General features: G+C 43.6%; 2 protein-coding genes and 1 long non-coding RNA gene across 3 annotated transcripts in view; 2 read left to right on the top strand and 1 right to left on the bottom strand.

The window, feature by feature from the left end:
• The window catches only part of LOC121063021 (CUGBP Elav-like family member 4), a 1,483,068-nt gene that overhangs the window by 517,053 nt on the left and 947,029 nt on the right, over positions 1-18,986 (top strand). The gene's annotated exons all lie outside the window — the stretch shown is intronic.
• On the bottom strand, positions 626-11,228 carry LOC121063014. Its single transcript, XM_040543321.1, has 3 exons — positions 11,161-11,228; positions 9,548-11,107; positions 626-656 (listed from the first exon to the last, which is right to left on the bottom strand). The coding sequence occupies exons 2-3, from the start codon at positions 11,095-11,097 to the stop codon at positions 638-640; spliced, it is 1,569 nt and encodes a 522-aa protein (XP_040399255.1). The 5' UTR covers positions 11,098-11,107; positions 11,161-11,228; the 3' UTR covers positions 626-637.
• Positions 1,638-6,219, top strand: LOC121063027. The gene is made up of 3 exons (XR_005815792.1): positions 1,638-2,283; positions 2,988-2,991; positions 6,186-6,219. It is a non-coding gene; the product is annotated as an uncharacterized LOC121063027 (long non-coding RNA).

Genomic DNA, 18,986 nt, shown 5'->3' on the forward strand with positions numbered 1-18,986 from the left:
GGCAAGGGTGGTAAACCCTTGCAATGCTCTAGTTACTATGCTATCCGGGGCAGTATTGTTGGGTATAAAAGTGCAACAATGGTGTTGTGGTTTAGCCCGGCTGGCAGTCAAACACCACACAGCCGTTCGCTCACCCTCCCCCCTCCCTCTCCGGGATGGGGGAGAGAAACGGGAAAGTGAAGCCTGTGAGTTGAGATAAAGACAGTTTATTAAGACAGGGAAAAGAATAACAACAATAATAATAATAATAATAGTATTAATAGTAATAATGTGTACGAAATAAGTGATGCACAATGCAATTGCTCACCACCCGTTGACCGATGCCCAGCCTATCCCCGAGCAGCCGGCCACCACTCCACCCCGGCTAGCCACCCCTATATATTGTTCAGCATGACGTCAGATGGTATGGAATACCCCTTTGGCCAGTTTGGGTCAGCTGTCCTGGGTCTGTCCCCTCCCAGCTTCTGCTGCATCCCTAGCCTGCTCGCTAGCAGGACAGAGAGAGGCTGAAAAGTCCTTGGCTTGGTGTAAGCACTGCTCTACAACAATTAAAACATCAGCATGTTATCAGCGCTCTTCTCATTCTAATCCAAAACATAGCACCCTGCCAGCTACTAGGAGGAAAATTAACTCTGTCCTAACTGAAACCAGGACAAATGGTTGCTCAGTATCACACACACACGCCTCCTTTCTCCGCGAGCACCATCACTAATGCTATTTTGTTTTCCCAAGCCATTTTGCTGGTGGCATCTAGTTGTTCAGCGATTCTTATCGCATCCCTTGTATAATTTATGAATTTCTGCTGATTATAATAAATATAATTAATCCAATCCACATTCTTATTGATTGTTACCCACCAGAACAGGGACTCAAACCCTGCAGCAATTTGATTCCTGGCTTCCTGTTCATCGGGAACTCCTCTAGGCACCCCAATAGAATCTATGTACACTCTATCATCGAATGATACTCCTAAGCTTCTTTTACTTCTTCTGGGTATTTGTGATGTTTCTCTTTCAAATGCCAGGGTGAAGGGTATAGCTAATTGAACAAGTGCACAAGTGCCTCCCCAATTAGATGGCAGGGTGGACCGTAAGATCTTCCCTCCACAGTACCACCAGAGATCTGCCCTGGGGATCTCAAGTCTTGAACAGTTTCCCATCAAGTCCTTGGTAGCATTCAAGGTCCTCGCGCACAAGGCAAATTCTCCAGATGCCGGGTAGCACTCACACCCTGCCGTGAGAGGCAAGCTGTATGGTTACCTATAGCTGTAGAGAATGCAGGGGGAACCCTGATATTGCTATCACGCAAGGAAGGGAATAGCAAAGAGAGAGACTTACAGGCCTCATTTCCCCAGGCAGTCTTTTCTTGGTACAATGCAATCATACATCGCATCCCCTGGGAATCCTTGGTCCACCCCAATGGGAAGGGCACTATCTGGGCAATCGGTCTTCCTGAGGCACAAGCATAGCAATTGCTAAGGTTGAGACTCTGGACAGTATATTTGACCCATTCTATCCAGGCATTCACATCCCCATATCCTGTTTCAATCTCAAATGTTTGCCTAAGATCTTTTATTTCTTTAACTGTGACAACTGCCGCATTTCGAAGTTTTCTCCTCCAGTTTCTTCCTATCTCCGGTGGCAATAGAGGATCGTTTCCATACAGCTATTCTCCATCTGGCTGTTGGGTCTCTCCCAGTTATTTGTTCTCTCTGCTCAGTTGTCGTTGGGCATTTAAATCTCCACATGCTAACACCTCACAAGCATCAAACATGACGGATTGTGGTACATAACCCTCTGTCACATTCACCCGTATTTTGACGGGGTATCCCATCTTACTCTTATCTGGTCATGCCTTTTCCAAGTTGCCAATTGACCAAGGCCTTCTCTGAGGCCTACAGTCACTAGAAACAAAATTAATAGTTGATTTTTCCCTGTCATTATTTTTAACCCTTAGGTTTCCAAATAATTATCAATACAAAGAATAAGATATATGTACTACTAGAACAAAAACCCCTTGGGAGCACTTCGATTCGCTATAGGCCAGTCCTTTCTCTCACTCACAAGCCACACTCATTAGTTACCTGTGAAAATAAAAGGTTAGTTTACAATTGTAAGCTTTTATCCTGCTCAGAGTCCACTATGAGATTTTTCTCTTCAATTTCAACTTCCAACAACTCTTCTGTAGGAACAGCTTCCCAGGTACTAGGGTCGACGGATGCCTTCACTCGAGCATAGCGAGTCCAACCTTTTTCCACAGTTCTTACGGCTGTTTCAGTGGTTAGTAATGGTCCTTCCCATTCAGGCCGGAGTTGATCCTTTCCAGGTCCAAATCAGGACCCAATTTCCTGAGTGATGGTGGTGAATGGGGAATTCCAAAGGTGGGGTTTGAGCCAACAACCCACGGGTCCTGAGAGATGACAAAGAAGAGGACAACCCCAGAATACAGTTCTTAAGAAAACTCTCTTGTTTAGAATTGTGGTATCTCATCCCTTCTGCCCAGATAGGGTAATCCGAACAGCATCTCATATGGTGAAATTCCTATATCCTTTCTTGGTGCTGTTTGAACCTGTAGCAGTAAGCATTTTACCCAAGGAAGTTGGGTTTCTAACACTAACTTAGTTAATTGCTTCTTTAATGTCTGGTTCATTCGGTCCACCTTCCCAGAAAAGGAGGGGTGCCAGGGGGTGTGAAAATCCCATTCAGTCTCTAAGGCCTGCATTAACCCTTGCAGTACTTGTGAAGTGAAATGACTTCCTTGATCTGAATCAATGTTTTCAGCTATCCCATATCTAGGGACTATTTGCTCCAGTGATACCTTAGCCACCTTGTTCGCAGTGGCAGATACCGAGGGGAAAGCTTACACCCATCCAGTCACGTGGTCAATTAGGACAAACAAGTACTTAAGTCTCCCTGCTTTAGGTAACTCAGTAAAGTCTACCTGTATACTTTGGAAAGGTCAAATCCCTGGCTCCCGTCCCCCTCTAGGTGGGTTACGGATGACCTTTTTATTTACCTTTTGACATATGGTACATCCTCTGCATATTTCCTTCAATAAAGTTTATATTCCTACACAGACATACTTTTTTTAGCACAACATCACACATTGCTTGCACCTCCCAATGACTCTCTTGATGTAAAACAATTAATATTTGCCTCATTGGTGCTTTATTCAGCATCTCTCTCCCATCAGGGAGTATCCATTTTCCCTCAGACTTCGTGGCTCCTGATTCCTTAAAAAAAAATCTCTTAAAACTTTTTAGTTCTTTCTTAGTTTTCAACAATTCCCTGAATCCTCTCTGGATTTATTCTCCGTTTTCCCTCAGACATTAGATGCCTTAAATACCTGACTTCCCTTTCTACATGCTGTAATTTATTTTTCAATACTCCCAAGCCCTGCTTTCCCAGAAAGTTGAATAGCTTGTTAGTAGCCTCCTTCACAACTGTTTTCTCCTGTCCTGACAATAAACGATCATCCACATATTTGTAACAGTAATACCTCCTCGGGAGGTTGTAATTGCTTCAAAATCTGTTCCAGAACTTTGCCCAAATAAATTGGTGGCCCTGTAAACCCCTGAGGTAAAACTGTCCATCTGTATTGTTGCTTCTGCCCCATTTCAGGGTCTTTCCAGTCAGAGGTGAATATATCTTTGCTCTCAGGGCCTGAGAGCACTCCATTAATAACACTGTTATTCCAGGCTAACAATTTACTATTTGAATGCCCAATTTCATCATCAAATCCCTTCCCAACAAGTTAGTCCCTGCCTTGAGTACATACAGTAATTGCCCAGTGATCATTTTATCCCCTAGTCTCAGCTTGGTATCTCCCAAAGGTGGCGCTGTTATCCCAGCCCCTTCTACCCCCATCACTTTTTAGGGTTTCATTAGTTAATTTAATCCCTGATACTTTACAGGCCAGTAATGACCTAGCTGCCCCAGTGTATTGGGTTCGATGGCAAGGTTTGGGGGGGGGGGGGCGGGGGGGGGGCTGTAGTGGCAGCCCCTGCGAGAAGAATCCAGAAGCCGCCCTGTGGCAGATAAGGGACAATTTCATCCGGCCCCAAAGGGGCCCACCGCTGCCCAGAGCCAAGCCATGAGCAACACAGTCCCTGCCTCTGTGAGAGCACATCCAAGAAAACAAAAACAAACAAACAAACAAAAACCTGCTGCTCAACAGCAGCTGGGAGAGCGAGGAGCGAGAATCCTCCCTACAGACACCAAAGTCAGCACAGAAGGAGGAGGAGGAAGCGCTCCAGGTGCCGGATCCGAAGCCCCCATGCGGCCTGTGGAGAGGCCCCTGGTGGAGCAGGCTGCCCCCCCCGTCCCCCCCATCCCCAATACTTGGGAAACTGACCAAACAGCACAGCAAATATACCAAAACTTCTAGACAGTTACTTAGATAATGCCTACATCCTCTTTCCCTGCTCATTCAACTTTCCCAACTCATTCAAAAAACAGCTCTGTCAAACATTACATACCACACCTTTAACACCTTCAATAACCCTTTTTAATACTTCTTTTTATCTTTCTCCAGCCTGTACTTTCACCAGAGGCTCAGTCAGGGGCCAACTTAATTCCATCCTTCTCTCCTCCTTCTTCCACTCCGGATATTCCTATTTGAAGTGGCCAGCCTGACCACACTTAAAACATCTTATCAAAGCCTGTCCCTGCTAGGATTCAGGCTGCAACACAGGTAGCTTTCCTTGCCTGCCATTCCTTCATCTCTTTTCCTCTCCTTTCCATCCTGGCCCTGACTCCCCCTGAACATTTTCTTCCTCTTTCTCCAACCCTCTGCCTCACTACCTGCTACGCTGTCAATACCATTAGTTTCGCTCTCTGCTTTTCCTTCTCATCTCCCCTCCTGACATACACCTTCAGCGCCTCCCTCAGGAGGGCCCCCCAGTGACTGTTCACTACATCCTCCCACCCTCCGGAGCCTTTTCTGAGTATCTTGGCAGGCCTTAATCACAAAATGAACTTTCAAGAGCCCTTGGGATACCGGGTCCTCGGGACTCACCCCCGAGCACTCTCCCACCCCGACCCCAAGTCTCCCACATGACCCTTGTGCTGTGCACTATCACCACTCCAGCCAGGATCGGCAAGTGGGCACCCCTGCTCTGCAGGTATTACCCCTGGTCCTGGAGGATGAGCTCCTTCCCATTCTTGTATAGCAGCTCTCCTCCTGATCATTCCCATTTCTTCCCCTGTGACAACTGCCGCATTTCGAAGAGGTTCTCCTGTTTTCTCTCCTGTTTTCTCCTTGAGTTTCTCCCTTTCTCTGATGGCAAGAGAGTATCGTTCCCTTACAGCTATTCTCAATCTGGCTGTTGGGTCTCGCCCAGTTACATCTGCTCCGAGACCATAAGTACGGTTTGTAAGGTAATCAGCCTGACTAATTGTTATAGTTATTGGATTACATTGTAGATGCTGACAATTGGGCTGAACAGTTCCTTTAAATATGTTAATTTGTTTCTTTAACTTCATGAAGTAAACAGTAAACAGGGTGTATGTGACCACCCTTTATGATTGGTCATCCACCATATGTCAGTCCATGCTGGGCAAGGGGGTCCTTCAAACATACTGCTAGTCTTAGGTTCAGGACAGAGAGATTTGTGCTCTTTGCTCAATTGTCGTTGAGCATTTAAATCTCCACAAGGTAACACCTCACAAGCATCAAACGTGATGGCTTGTGGTTCATAACTCTCTGTCACATTCACCCATATTTTGACAGGATACCCTGTCTTTGCTATCATCTGGTCAAATCTTTTCCAAGTTTCCAATTGACCAAGGCCTTCTCTGAGGCCTACAATTACCAGAAACAAAATTAATAATTGATTTTTCCCTATCATTATCTATAAACCTTAGGTTTCCAAATAATTATCAATACAAAGAATAAGATGTACACTGCTACTATAACAAACCCCCCTTGGGAGCACTTCAATTTGCTATAGGTCTGTCCTCACAAGTCACACTCATTAGTTACCTGTGAAAATAAAAGGTTAGTTTACAATTGTAAGCTTTTATCCCGTTCAGAGTCTATTACAAAATTTTCTTTTTGATTTTAACTTTCAGCAAGTCTTCTGTAGGAACAACTTCCCAGGCGCTAGGGTCGATGGATGCCTTCACTTGAGTATAGTGAGTCCAACCTTTTTCCGCAGTTCTTACAGCTGTTTCAGTGGTTAGTAGTACTTTGAATGGTCCTTCCCATTCAGGCTGGAGTTTTGATTCTCTCCAGGTGCATATCAGGATCCAACCTCCTGCATGGAATGAATGTACTGGGAATTCCAAAGGTGGAGTTTGAGCCAACAGTCCACGAACCCTGAGAGATGCTAAGGAAGAAGATAATCCAAGTATATAATCTTTGAGAAAAATATCTTTAGTTTCAAAAATAGGTATCTCACCGCTTCTACCCAGGTACGGTAGTCCAAACAACATCTCATATGGTGAAACTCCTACATCTTTTCTAGAAGCAGTTCGAATTCTAAGGAGTGCTAAAGATAAACATTTTGTCCAGGGAAGCTTAGTCTCTAAAACCAGTTTTGACAGATGCTTCTTTAATGTCTGATTCATTCGCTCCACTTTCCCCGATGAGGAAGGATGCCATGGAGTATGAAACTCCCATTTTATTCCCAAGGTTCTCATTAATCCTTGTAAAATAGATCAAGTAAAATGACTTCCTTGATCTGAGTCTATATTTTCAATAACCCCATATCTAGGGATTATTTGTTCCAGGATTATCTTTATCACCACACTAGCTGTTGCTGATGCTGAAGGAAAAGCTTCTATCCATCCTGACAAATGGTCAGTTAATACCAGCAAGTACTTAAATCTACCTACTTTAGGTAATTCAGTAAAATCTACTTGGATGCTCTGAAAAGGTCGAAGCCCTGGCTCCCGTCCACCCAGAGGTTGTTTCCGTAGAGCCTTCTTATTCACTCGTTGGCATGTTATGCAACTATTACGCACCTGTTTAGCTACAGTATACATGCCTACACATATATTTTCTTAATACCGCATCACACATTGCCTGGACTCCCCAGTGGCTTCCTTGATGTAGAACAGCTAAAATTTCCCTCATTATTTGTTTATTTACCATTTCTCTCCCATCAGGGAGAATCCACCGTCCTTCGGACTCCTTCGCTCCTAATTCCCTAGAGATTTCTCTCTCTTTTTCACTGAATATTTGCTTTTCAGGTGCAGGTTTTATTTCAGGTACAAGAAGCAGCTTTGCTTCCACTTCCAATTGCAAAGCTGATTCTTTAGCCTTTTCATCTGCAATTCTGTTTCCCCATTCAACTAGGGAGTTTCCTTTTTGATGTCCTTTCACATGCACCACAGCAATCTCTTCTGGGAGTAACAGATTTTCCAAAATCTGTCTAATTAATTCTTCATGGACCAATTCCTTTCCCTTGCTGTTTACTAAGCCCCTTTCTTCCCAAATTCTTCCAAATGTATGTACCACCCCATACGCATATCGTGAGTCAGTATATATAGTTCCCTGTTTCCCTTTTAATAACTTTAATGCTTGATTTAATGCATATAATTCACAAGTTTGGGCTGACCAATTACTAGGCAGTTTTCCCATTTCTTCGACATTCCCATCTGTTCCTTCAATGATGGCATAACCATTACATCTCCTTCCTTGTACCAGCTTAGAAGATACATCTATAAACAATATTTCCCCTTCCTCTAAGGGCACCTCTTGTAAATCTAATCTTATCTTTGTCTGGTAATTTATTAGATCTAAGCAGTTATGTTCCATATTTATTGGATCTTCAATTCCCTTTGCCAAGAAGGAGGCAGGATCCAAAACAGGTTCTGTAGTTATAGTTAAATCATCCTTTTCAATTAGTATAGCTTCATATTTTAGTATTCTGGAGTCTGTCAGCCACCTTCCTGCTTTCTGAGTGAGAATAGTCTTCACTTGGTGAGGGGTAACAACAATCAGTTGTCCTCCAAAGGTCAATTTCCTGCTCTCTTCTACTAAGGCAGTTGCTGCTACTGCCTGAATACATTCTGGCCATCCCCGGGACACGGGGTCTAATAATTTAGACAAATACGCTACAGGTTTCTTCTTATCTCCCCATTCTTGGGTTAACACCCCCAAAGTAGCACCCTCACTTACAGTTATAAAAAGATAAAATGATTTCTTTAAGGCAGGAAGAGCTAAGACTGGTGCCGTAATAAGATCTTTTTTTAATTTTTCCATTACTTCTTTTTCCTCTTTAGTCCAGTTCAGTATATTGGGTTCTTCCTCCAATAATTTGAGATATAATTTCTTTGTTTTCTGTGCATATGCCTCTATCCACAGTCTGCAATATCCAATTAAACCCAAAAATTTTCTCAACTCCTTCTTTGTTTTAGGGAGAGGAGGTTGCACAATTCCCTGAATCCTTTCAGGGTTTATTCTCCTTCTGCCGTCAGAGACTAAATGTCCCAAATACCTAACCTCTTTTTCTACATACTGTAATTTATCTTTAGATACCCTTAGCCCGTGTTCTCCTAAAAAATTCAGGAGTTTGTTTGTGGCTTCTTTTACCTCTGATTTTTCTACCCCAGATATCAATAAATCATCTACATACTGTAACAACGTCACCCCTTCTGGAATCTGAAATATTTCTGAAATCTTTTCCAATTCTTGCCCAAACAAATTGGGAGATTCAGTGAATCCCTGAGGCAAAACAGTCCATCTATATTGCTGTTTACGGCCTGTTTCTGGGTCTTCCCATTCAAATGCAAAAATATCCCGACTTTCAGGATCCAGTGGGCATGCCCAAAAGGCATCCTTTAAATCTATAACACTGAACCATTTGTGCTCATAAGGGATTTTACTCATCAGAGTATAAGGGTTAGGAACCACAGGGTGGCGCTTTCGTGTCATCTCATTAACTTTTCTCAGGTCTTGTACTAATCGGTACGAACCATCTGGCTTTCGTACTGGTAAAATTGGAGTGTTATACGGTAACATACAAGACTCCAAAAGACCATCTTTAACTAAAGTTTGCACTATAGGTTTCAGGCCCATTTTTCCTTCACAAGAGATAGGATACTGCCGCTGTCTAACTATTCTGCTCCCTTCTTGAACAGTTATCTTTAAGGGAGTTATATTAAGCCCTCCTCGATTTCCTTCCCTTACCCATACCATGGGATTTATTTCTTTTTCATCATTTTCTGTTAATGATTTCATTGAGACTGTTATTCCCTTTTCACAGGTCTTCAATTGTAATCCTAATTTGACTATTAAATCTCTCCCTAATAAATTGGTCCCCGCTTCAGGTACATATAACAATTGCCCAGTGACAATTTTAGTTCCCCAATATAATTCAGTAGTTTCAGAAAGTGACACTACCATACCAAATCCTTCTACCCCTGTTACTCATAGAGTATTATTAGTTAAATTGAGTCCTGATATTTTATAAGCTAAAGAGGATCTGGCTGCTCCTGTATCTACTAAAAATACAACCTCTTCTTTATTAGGTCCCACTTCTAAATTTATCAAGGGTTCTTGGTGGGACCACTGTTCAAAGAACCTCTGACCCCCCTATTCAGAGTTTATGATGGTAAACAATCTTTCTTCCCTTTTCCATTCAGGACATTCTCGTTTAAAATGTCCTGTTTGCCTGCATTTATAACATCCTTCCTGTACCTGCCGTGGCTGAGAAGGAGGTGGCCACTTTGATTTCACATTCCTGTTCCCTTTTTCTTCTTGATTCCATCCCAATCCTTGTCTTTCTTGAAACTTCTTTTCCCGTCGGTTCCCCATTCTCTGCCCCACCACTTGATTCACTGTGGAGATCATCATTTTCGTCTTTTGCTTCTGCTTTTCATCTTCCCTTCTAACATACACTTTCTGCGCTTCCCTCAAAAGTTTTTCTAATGGCTGTTCATTCCACCCCTCCAATTTCTGAAGTTTCCTTTGTATGTCCGGCCACGCTTTCATCACAAAATTAATCTTCAAAAGCCCCTGCGCTACAGGGTCATCAGGATTCATTCCTGAATACTTTCGCATCCTGTCCCTGAGCCTTTCCAAGAAATCACTTGGAGTTTCATCTTTACTCTGCTGAACCTCAAAGGCTTTAATAAAATTCTGAGACTTAGGTACTGCTTCTCTAATTCCTCTAATTACCATTTCTCTCAAGTCTCTCATGTTAACCCTATCCTGCACATTATTGTTGTTCCAATTAGGGTCCACATTTGGAAATTTTTGCTCTGCTGGAATCACTGCATCTCCTGGAGGATGATCCTTTTCCCATTCCCGCATTGCTGCTCTTCTAATCATTCTTCGTTCTTCCCCTGAGAATAGCAGATTCAGAATTGCCATCATTTCTCCCCAGCAATATAGATTGGGTCCCAAAAACTGATCTAACTGTTCTGCTAATGCAATGGGGTCCTCAGTCAGAGATTTCATTTCCTTTTTAAAATTTTGCACTTCTCTGCTAGAAAGGGGGGCATTTACATATCCTATCTGTCCAGGTCCCAGCGGCACTTCACGGAGAGGATACATAGCAGCTTCAATAGTGTTAGTAGTATTAGTACCAGGGAGTGGAAAATTCTCAAGGTCTTTTTCACATTGTTCCAATTCTTTTACCAGTCTGGGGTACCTCCTGTTCCCAGAGCTAATGTTATCTATAGTTCCTGTCTCTTCTCTCGGAGAAACTGCTACAGCAACCGCTGCTGCTGCAGCATCTTGGGGGTTATAAGGAGGAGGTAAGTTATCCAAAAGGTCCCATTTATCACTTGTCTCTTCCTCTTTCTTTCCCTTTTTATTCTGATTTTTGCTCAAAACCAAATTTGTTCCTCGTATCCAACAAGCTGCATACTCCGATTCTTCTTCTGAAAATGGAAATTTGTTATTAACATACAAATTTAAGGCCTGACATACCCAATCTTTGTCAGACCCGTATTTTGGCCAAAATACTGCAGTTCCTTTAATTGGTTCTTTTGTCCAGACTGATACACAATATTTAACCATTTTCTTCCTATCTTTTTCCTTAGTTTTGGGGTTATTCTTCCAATTTCTCAACATCCTTCCTAAAGGGCAGTCGGTAGGCACTCCCCCAGGGATATCTCCCTGTCCCCTGGAACTCATATTTCCCATTTTTCCTATTCTGGAAAATGGGGGTATACTGCCAAGCACTTCCCCGCTCAAGGGCTCAAGTACACCAAATTTCCCTGGTGTACTGCCAAGCACTTCCCTGTGCAAGGGCTTACCGTACACCAAATTTCCCGAGACTCTTCCTTTCTCTCCCTTATCTCACGCTTCGTCCATCTCCGGCCGCGCCCCTCGCAGAGCTACGGAATCGCGGATCAGGACTCCACACTCGCTTCGTACAAAAGGACACCTCAATCACACGTCACACAGAGTCTCACCCGACCCCCAAGGCAATACTTAATATTTCTTACCTTGGTCTGTGCACAGAGTTACCGGATCAATTCTTAAACCCGGAGTGCCTACCTTCTTCCCTTCCCCAGTACTTCATGGATCCTGCCTCTTTAATCAGTCTCGGGCCCTCTGTCAGCTCTCCACAGAACCACCACCATCGATGCACAGGACCGCTGAAATCAGCGGGGCATGCCTTCCTGCTGCTGCGGCGGTGGGGCTCCCCGGTAGGTGACTGGATCCCGGATGAGCCCCCAAATTGTGAGAAACACTCTGTAGCCAATAACTTAGGCTCAGGCGAGGATCTCAGTGAAGTAGTAATTTATTCGCGATTGCAATGGCGGGCGTCCCACAAGCAGGAACGCACCTACTAGTCACACAGTACTGTTTATATACTTTATTTCTCGATGACCGGGACCCTCCCCTGTTTCCCCACTGAGTGGGTAATCCAGGTTCACAACCTATCCGATGCTTCACAGACAATACATGGCCTTCAGTTGCCGGCCTGTTAAATTTCAAATTTCTTTTGACTTTTTTACTCTTTGAAGCAGTAATGTTTCTTCACTTATCTGACTTGACTTAACACTGTGATTTTCACCTAATTGCTCTAAGGAGTCTGGTTGTCTGCATTTTACAAGGTCGCCTGCTAAGTTTTCTTATCACTGCAAGCATATCTCAATACCACATTCCTTACCTTTAAACAATGTAACTCTGCAAAAACAACATTTTTATTCCCACAAAGGGACACAGAATATGATTCAAGTACCCTCAAATGAGCAAAAAACCAAACAAACAACAAACAGACAAACAAAAACAGGTCAACCTGGTTCATATCAATTAAACTGCCAACTGCAGGGGGAGGCTAAAAAGTAAGATTGGATAACAAGAGCAGACCTTGTCCAGTGAGAGGGTTGGGATTTTTCCAATAAACCCTATTTTGCTTGGCTTGGATGGCTTCTTTTTTTGTGGAGTTTATTAGAAAACACCGGATCGAACTATCTTTCACTTGGGATAAATAAAGAAATAAATAAATAGGTCCAGAGAAAAATCTCAGGAAATTGTCAAAATGTTGTATTTTGACATTCTTGCCAAGACAAAAAATTCCCCCCAACTGATCTTTCCAGTTATAAAATAATTTTTTATTTTAGAAATGTAAGATTATTCCCAGGCAATTAGTTCAAGAAAATCTTTGGAATCTAACATATATATATACATATATATATACAGACACATATATAGCTATCAAGATTAAAGAAAAAAGTGTCTGGCTTTCATAAAATCGGGATTTCACTGTTCTTTTCAATTTGTAGCAGAAAAAAAAGTCTCTCCAGCAGCAGCTGCAACACTAACATCCCTTTCTTTGTAGCACACCCTACAGCCAAAAAAGTGCTAGAGACAAAATTTACTACACCTCTTTACAAAAAGCCTACCGCAGCACTCAGCCCACCTCTGCCTGCCTTGAAAGCCGTAAATATGAAGAGGCCAGCTGAAGTTAACTGCAAAATATCCCCTTGCAAACAGGTGTAACAAAAGAGTGAGACTGAAATGAGCGCTCTGCAGAATGGAGAGAGAGATGGGAGGGAGGGGAGCGGGAAGGGGGGAAAGGGGAAAAAAACAAACCCACATGATTGAAGGCCTTATAAATGTAAATGGCTTGGCAGAAAGGGTTTAGCAGCCCTGGGTAGAAGATTGCACTTGGTGTTCCAAGGCCCTTATTTTCCAAATCGCAGCACTAGAGCCCCTTCGAAGCTGGTCCCTGTGTTTGTTTTTTCAATCAGTGAATATCAGGTTGTCTCTTCCCCCCCCCCCGTTTTTTTTTTAATCTCTGCACTTCGATGTGCCAGGCTTAAATGAAACCTCAGAGAGAGAGAATGTGAGCTGTGCTCCAGACCTTTGAAAGAGCTCATCCCCGCTGCCTTTATCGCTACTTATTTATGAAGCTCCCGCTCCCTATCCCCCTTTCTCACCAAGCCCCGTATCTTGTTTTCCCACAGCAAATCCCACCCTCCCTGTTGGATGTTTTTAATTTATTTTTTTTTCCTCTACATTTATCTATATATTTTACACCCAGTAAGTCAATCAGTTTCAAATTATTGGTCCCTGAGACAGATGTTTGGTGAGTCATTTAGCTGTGTGAAGTTCTTCAGACAGTTTGCTCTTCCACCTCCTGTTCATTTAAAGCATCTTTTGAGGCTGATTTTTCCTTTTCAAAGTGTCCTTAACTGCCACCCACTTGCTCCCACTGGGCAGTCTAATGATGTTAGGCACATTATGTGTGAACATCTCTTTAGAGGCCATCTCCCCTAGGCTACATTCTTGCCTATAAAGTCATTGTTTATTTAGTCCTTAGGCCTAGGAACCATCTGCAGTCCCCATGGCTCCTGTTGTTTTTAAAGTCCAATTAAGTTTCTGCACTTCTCAGAGCATTATTTTATTTCTAAACAACTACAGACAACTTCCTGTCAACGCGACTTCTGCCAGGCAAATTAGAGATGACAGTTTCATAGTTCTGACTATGGCGAGCTCACTTCTAATGTTTAATGTGAAAAACAACTGTTAAATAGAGAGTGATTTAAAAACAATGAGGATAATAATAATAATAATAATAATGATAATAATAATCTGAAGAGGGAAGATGGGAGAGGGTGGCCCACAGATGTCGGGTTAAGATGCTCAAACAGCTTTTGCCGGTCAGGAGGACTGTAAGGTATTGGGAGGCTCTATGTAATGGTCATAACAAAAGAGAATCAGTGAGTGTTGACTTGATGTCATTTCCAATCTTTCTGCTCCTGACAGGAGCTGAAAACATTTTGGTTTGGTTTGGGAGGGTTTTGTTGTGCCTTCCCTCCTCTCCCTCCCGTCCCGCTGTTTCGCTGAGTAAGGACGCCGAGCCAGGCGGTGACTGAGCCCCGTGCCCCGTGGGAGATCCCCTGCCCTGTGCCCCTGCCCTCAGCACCCAGGGGCTGCCAGATACCCTCAGGGACACCAAAAGCAACCCTCAGTCGGGGCCAGCACCTCCGAAGCAGGATCTTCCCAGCAGCCAGAAGCAATCCCCTTGCAAAACGCTCTGCAGGGGACTTCATCCCTCCCTCCCAGCCCGTCGCACTCTGCAGGCAGCGGACTAGCACAAGTCATGCCCACACGTCTCTGAATGGCTTTTGGCATCCCCCAGGTATTGCCTGTGAGAGCACTACCTAGCCAGGGCTAGCACCAGCTAGCAGCAAAACAGGGATAACCAGGGCACAGCACCAGTGTCTGAGCCCCTGTGTCAGACAGTAAGATGTCTGCAGGGTTTTGGCCCTCCCCAGCTACTAGAACTGCCCCTAGGAACCATAAGCTGTGGCTTCATGCTGGCTGCTGCTGGTGAAAGTGTAATCAGGGAGCAAGTGAAAAATCAGTAAGAGAAGGAAGCAGCCTGTGTGACCTCAGTGAAGCAGCCAACCTCCTCCTGCATCTGTTTTGCCACCTGCAGCTCGGCTGTGATGGTTGGGTAGGGAGGCTGCATACAGTTGCATTTGTAAAGCTCTTCAAGACGTGGGGGAAGATGACTGTAATTAAATGGAAGTGGTTAGGCTGGGCTGATGTGTTTGGGGAGGAAACTTCACTGCAGTAATGCTGTGGCTCTGCAGTCGAGCACTCAGACGTCAGGAAAGAAGGTTAAGGTTGCCTCTGTGATCTTAACTTTGCCTTCTTCTGAATGTGCATCATAATAAGGCTGTCGACCAAACCCTCACTTGGTGGAAGTCTGTGTAACTCCACTGAAGATTTAAAAAGTGTGAAATTATATTGCATTAGATTAGCAAAGGAACAGCACGTGACACTAGCAGGAAAAGAGGCTGACATCAATGGAGCTGTGCTGATTGACACCAGACAAAGAGCTGCGGTTTCCAGCAAGCACAGGTTGGCTTTCCAGGTAGTACGATGTCTCTACAGGTGACTGTTTCTGCAACCTTAGATGTAGCATTGCCATATTTCCACAACCTGTTTGTCTCCGTGAATGCTCACACTGTTTTCACTCTGTCAGAGTAGTCCATGCTATCCTTATCAACTTAGATAGTTTATCTTCTCCCTATGGCTCGTATTGTAATCATCCAGGCTCCTACCATCGAGTCTGAATTTGCTTTTCAAACAGCAGGGTAGCCTTACTGATGTACAATTCAGGGGGATATGGCAATTCCATTACTATGAAGCTCATTTAGCTGCACACTTGGGTGGTCTATATACTCCAGTAAATTTTCACTGTTTATGCTGTGGCTGTGAATAACCTCTTGAGTGCTGTTCTGTTCCAGATAGGTTTTCATCCCGTCCTCAGCACCAGCATAGTGGAGTGCCTTCCAGTTATGCATTAAGCAATATGACCTGTTTCTCTCCAGTGCAGCCCCTTCTCTCATTTTCTTCTCAGGGGGGCAAATTTAGGTACAAGACCACTTTGGTTTTGTTAGTTTTGTTTTGCAAGTCTATCTCAGTGCCTGTGCTTGAGGTCTGCATTAGAGAAGGCAAGCTGAAAAGGCGTCCCTAGATCTACAATTGAAAGGTGGCTGTGGTCTGCAACAGCCATAGTTTGTGTGGGAGCTGCTTCTCCAGAGCCCTCGAGAAACCACTGACTGTGCTGTGAGCCCTTGGTGTTTCAGTGCTGATGCTGTCATTCAGACCCTCTGACTCTGGAGGGAAGTTGTTGTTCATATGGGGCCAGGTGCAGAATATTTACGGAGTCCAAATGCATATAGGGTAAAGAGCACAATCATGGGGCTCTTCTCCTTTGCTCTTTAGAAGAGCTGGGGACTTCTGGACTGAAGTGTCAAGCTCAGAAAAGGTTTTGCAGGAAGAGAGGTAGCAGAGGTGCTCACAGAACTAACTCTGTTTCCACATCTTGTTCCTCCATCCTGAAGGTGCAGGAGCCCTTGTAGATACTACTGAGTGGGCTTCATAGCACTGCATAGCACTTCACAGCACTCCCTGGCATATTCCCACATCCAGTCTGCAACTCTGCAACAGCCTCCTCAAATGACCCTGGCAAGTCTCTTAGGGTGGGATTCATCTGCTTTGATGTAGATATCAGGGAAGTTTATCTGTGACTAAGTTAGTGACCCATGGCTCCCTTTGCAGCCAACAGAGAGGAAAGCGTAATTCCAGATGGCGATTCATCTTCTCCTAAAAACAAGATGGAGCAGTTGCCTTCTGGAGGAGCCTGTTTCCTCCACAGAGCCTGGGAGACCAGCTCTGACTTGGTGATGAAGGGCTGAATCTCAGCCACGGCCCCTCTCATGGGACCTATAATGCAGAGAGCAGATCACAGTGTTAAGGAGAAATGCTTTAAAGAGAAGGGGTGCGCTCCCATCCTGGCAAGGAGCTGTGGAGGGGGGGAATTGGCATATTAGGGTCCAAGAGAGATGGGGTATGTTCTGAGGATGGGGTGGGAATGCTTTGTTGAAAAATAGTCATGTGGATCTGTTCCACCAGGCAAGCAAACGATGGGTTTGTCCTCAAACTCTGGTTGTCTGCGGCATCTTCACACATGACATCCAGTTGTTCCCTTTATATAGGGGAGAAGAGAGAGGGAAAGAAGGGAAGAAATGGGGGGAAAGGAAATTACTTTGAACCATTACAATTGAACTGAGACAGTATTTGGATGTGACTGCAATTAAAACAGAAGTTTTTTTAGATGTAGGAAAGAAATCCAGGCTCATAGAGCAGTATTCAGTAAAGAATTCAGTAATGAATTGAGAATGCAGTATTCAGTAACCACCGAGGCAGGCATACATTATAAATACATCTGTAACTACTGGGATAGGTGTGAAAATGTAATTAACTGGAAACCTACTGAGTTTAAATGGACTTTTAGTTTTTTCAGGTTTTTTTCTTCTTATTCTTTAACCCTCCCTCCTCCCATTCTTAAGTTTAGACTTGTGGGTCCTCTAACTCCCACTGGCACAATGTAATTTAGCAAAGGTTGTTCCAGCTGGATTTGAAATTAATATTTTCAAATAGACAAATCAATGATATTTAAAAGCTCCCTCCTGTGTGTTTGTACAATCTGCACAGGTATAAAAGCTAATCACATCTTGCTGGGGAAGAACATTTGTTATCGGTTTTAAGTAGAGCTTGGCAGTTTGGGGGGATCAAACACCATGTTTCTTTCCAAAGTGTGTGTGTGTGTGCCTCTGTAATTTAATATTTCTCATTAATTTAGTGCTGGGGAAAGTTGTCAGTGCTGACAGGGAGGAGCCAGTCACCCCCCTGAGAGACCATCCATTTTGTATCACTGTGAGATTTGCAAATTGGAGGAAGGGAACATAAAAGGCATCATGCAGGATCAGAAATGGCCAGAGTTAAAAATAAGGCTTCTGAGAGTGTCGCTTGGTTGGACAGCGAAGGGCTAGGCTTGGCTTGCCCAGCAGCCAGCCAGGAGTATGCCAAAACACAGACTTCCTTCAAAATATCCCCACAAATGCTATACTAACTCAGATCCAGCAGTCCTTGTTATCCTTTGTCCTGATCTTTCAAATATCACATAACGCATTAAAAAGCACAGGAAATATTGTGGGCTCTACATTTTTCCTAAAAGAGTTTCTTTCTAACACCTTTAATTTATCTTTAGCATCCACCTGGAACTAAGATATTGCATATCCACTATCCACAGTTGTTCTGTTTAATATAATTATGGGTAGTAATACTATCTGCAAATGCTAACCCCTTTCTAAGTCCTTGTAGACTTCAGCTATAGTAATTTCTTGCAGCAAGGAGTTCCACAAGTCACTTCTGCAGGAGGCAAAATACAGTCTATTTCTATGCTAACTCCAATGTATAATTTATTTTCTGGGTTAGTATTTTGCTTGTGCTTCTACATGAAAAGCTCCCATTCAGCCCAGTGCTGTCTCATATGGAGAAGAAAAGCCAGCTGGCTGTGCTGTAATACTCTTTCAAAAAGTTCCAAGAAGGAGGAAGACTCTCACATTTGTATTCCCCTTGCAACATCTCTTAATAATTTAATTCCCATTAGAAGTGCCTGTGTTGGGGGGGGGGGGGGAAGATTTATAGAGAGATTTCACTCCAGGTTGGGTTTTTGTTTTTCTGTGTTTTTTTGGCATTTATCATGCATGTTTTAATTTGGATCTGAGTCTTGCTACCATCTGGTTATTATTGCAAAGAAATATTCATTTTCTCTGAGTGACGTGGGCTTCATTCATCATGGAACTAGCTGATTGCCTCTCATTTTTTTTTCCCATTACTTGGAATGAAGTCTGAAGATACTTAGCACCAGACATAACAGCAGTCAATAAAGTTTGCAAAGTTAGTGGCAGCTGGTAACCAGCCACACAAAAAAATAGGAAACACTTTTTAGGCCCTGATCCTTCCACTCTTTTCCACGTCATGCATGGGAAGTGCAGCATCGGCGGCCAACCAGCATCGCAAAGGATGGGAGGCAAGCTAATGACTCGATTCTCCTGCTATCCAGCTATGAAGTGCCGTCACCAGCGGAGTGAAATGTAGAGGTTTTCGCTCTCACCTAAACACAGGGAAGACAAAAGGGAGGCAATTTGCCCCAGAGGAATTTTGCAACAGCTAGGCTTTGTTTCTCCTGCAAGGGGAACAGACCTCCAAGCAAG

Source organism: Cygnus olor, assembly GCF_009769625.2.
Source record: "Cygnus olor isolate bCygOlo1 chromosome W unlocalized genomic scaffold, bCygOlo1.pri.v2 SUPER_W7, whole genome shotgun sequence".
NCBI lineage: Eukaryota > Metazoa > Chordata > Aves > Anseriformes > Anatidae > Cygnus > Cygnus olor.

Bases quoted from the DNA above. Each gene is read 5' to 3' on its own strand.
- LOC121063014 (XM_040543321.1), bottom strand. From the start codon at position 11,097: ATGGGAAATATGAGTTCCAGGGGACAGGGAGATATCCCTGGGGGAGTG.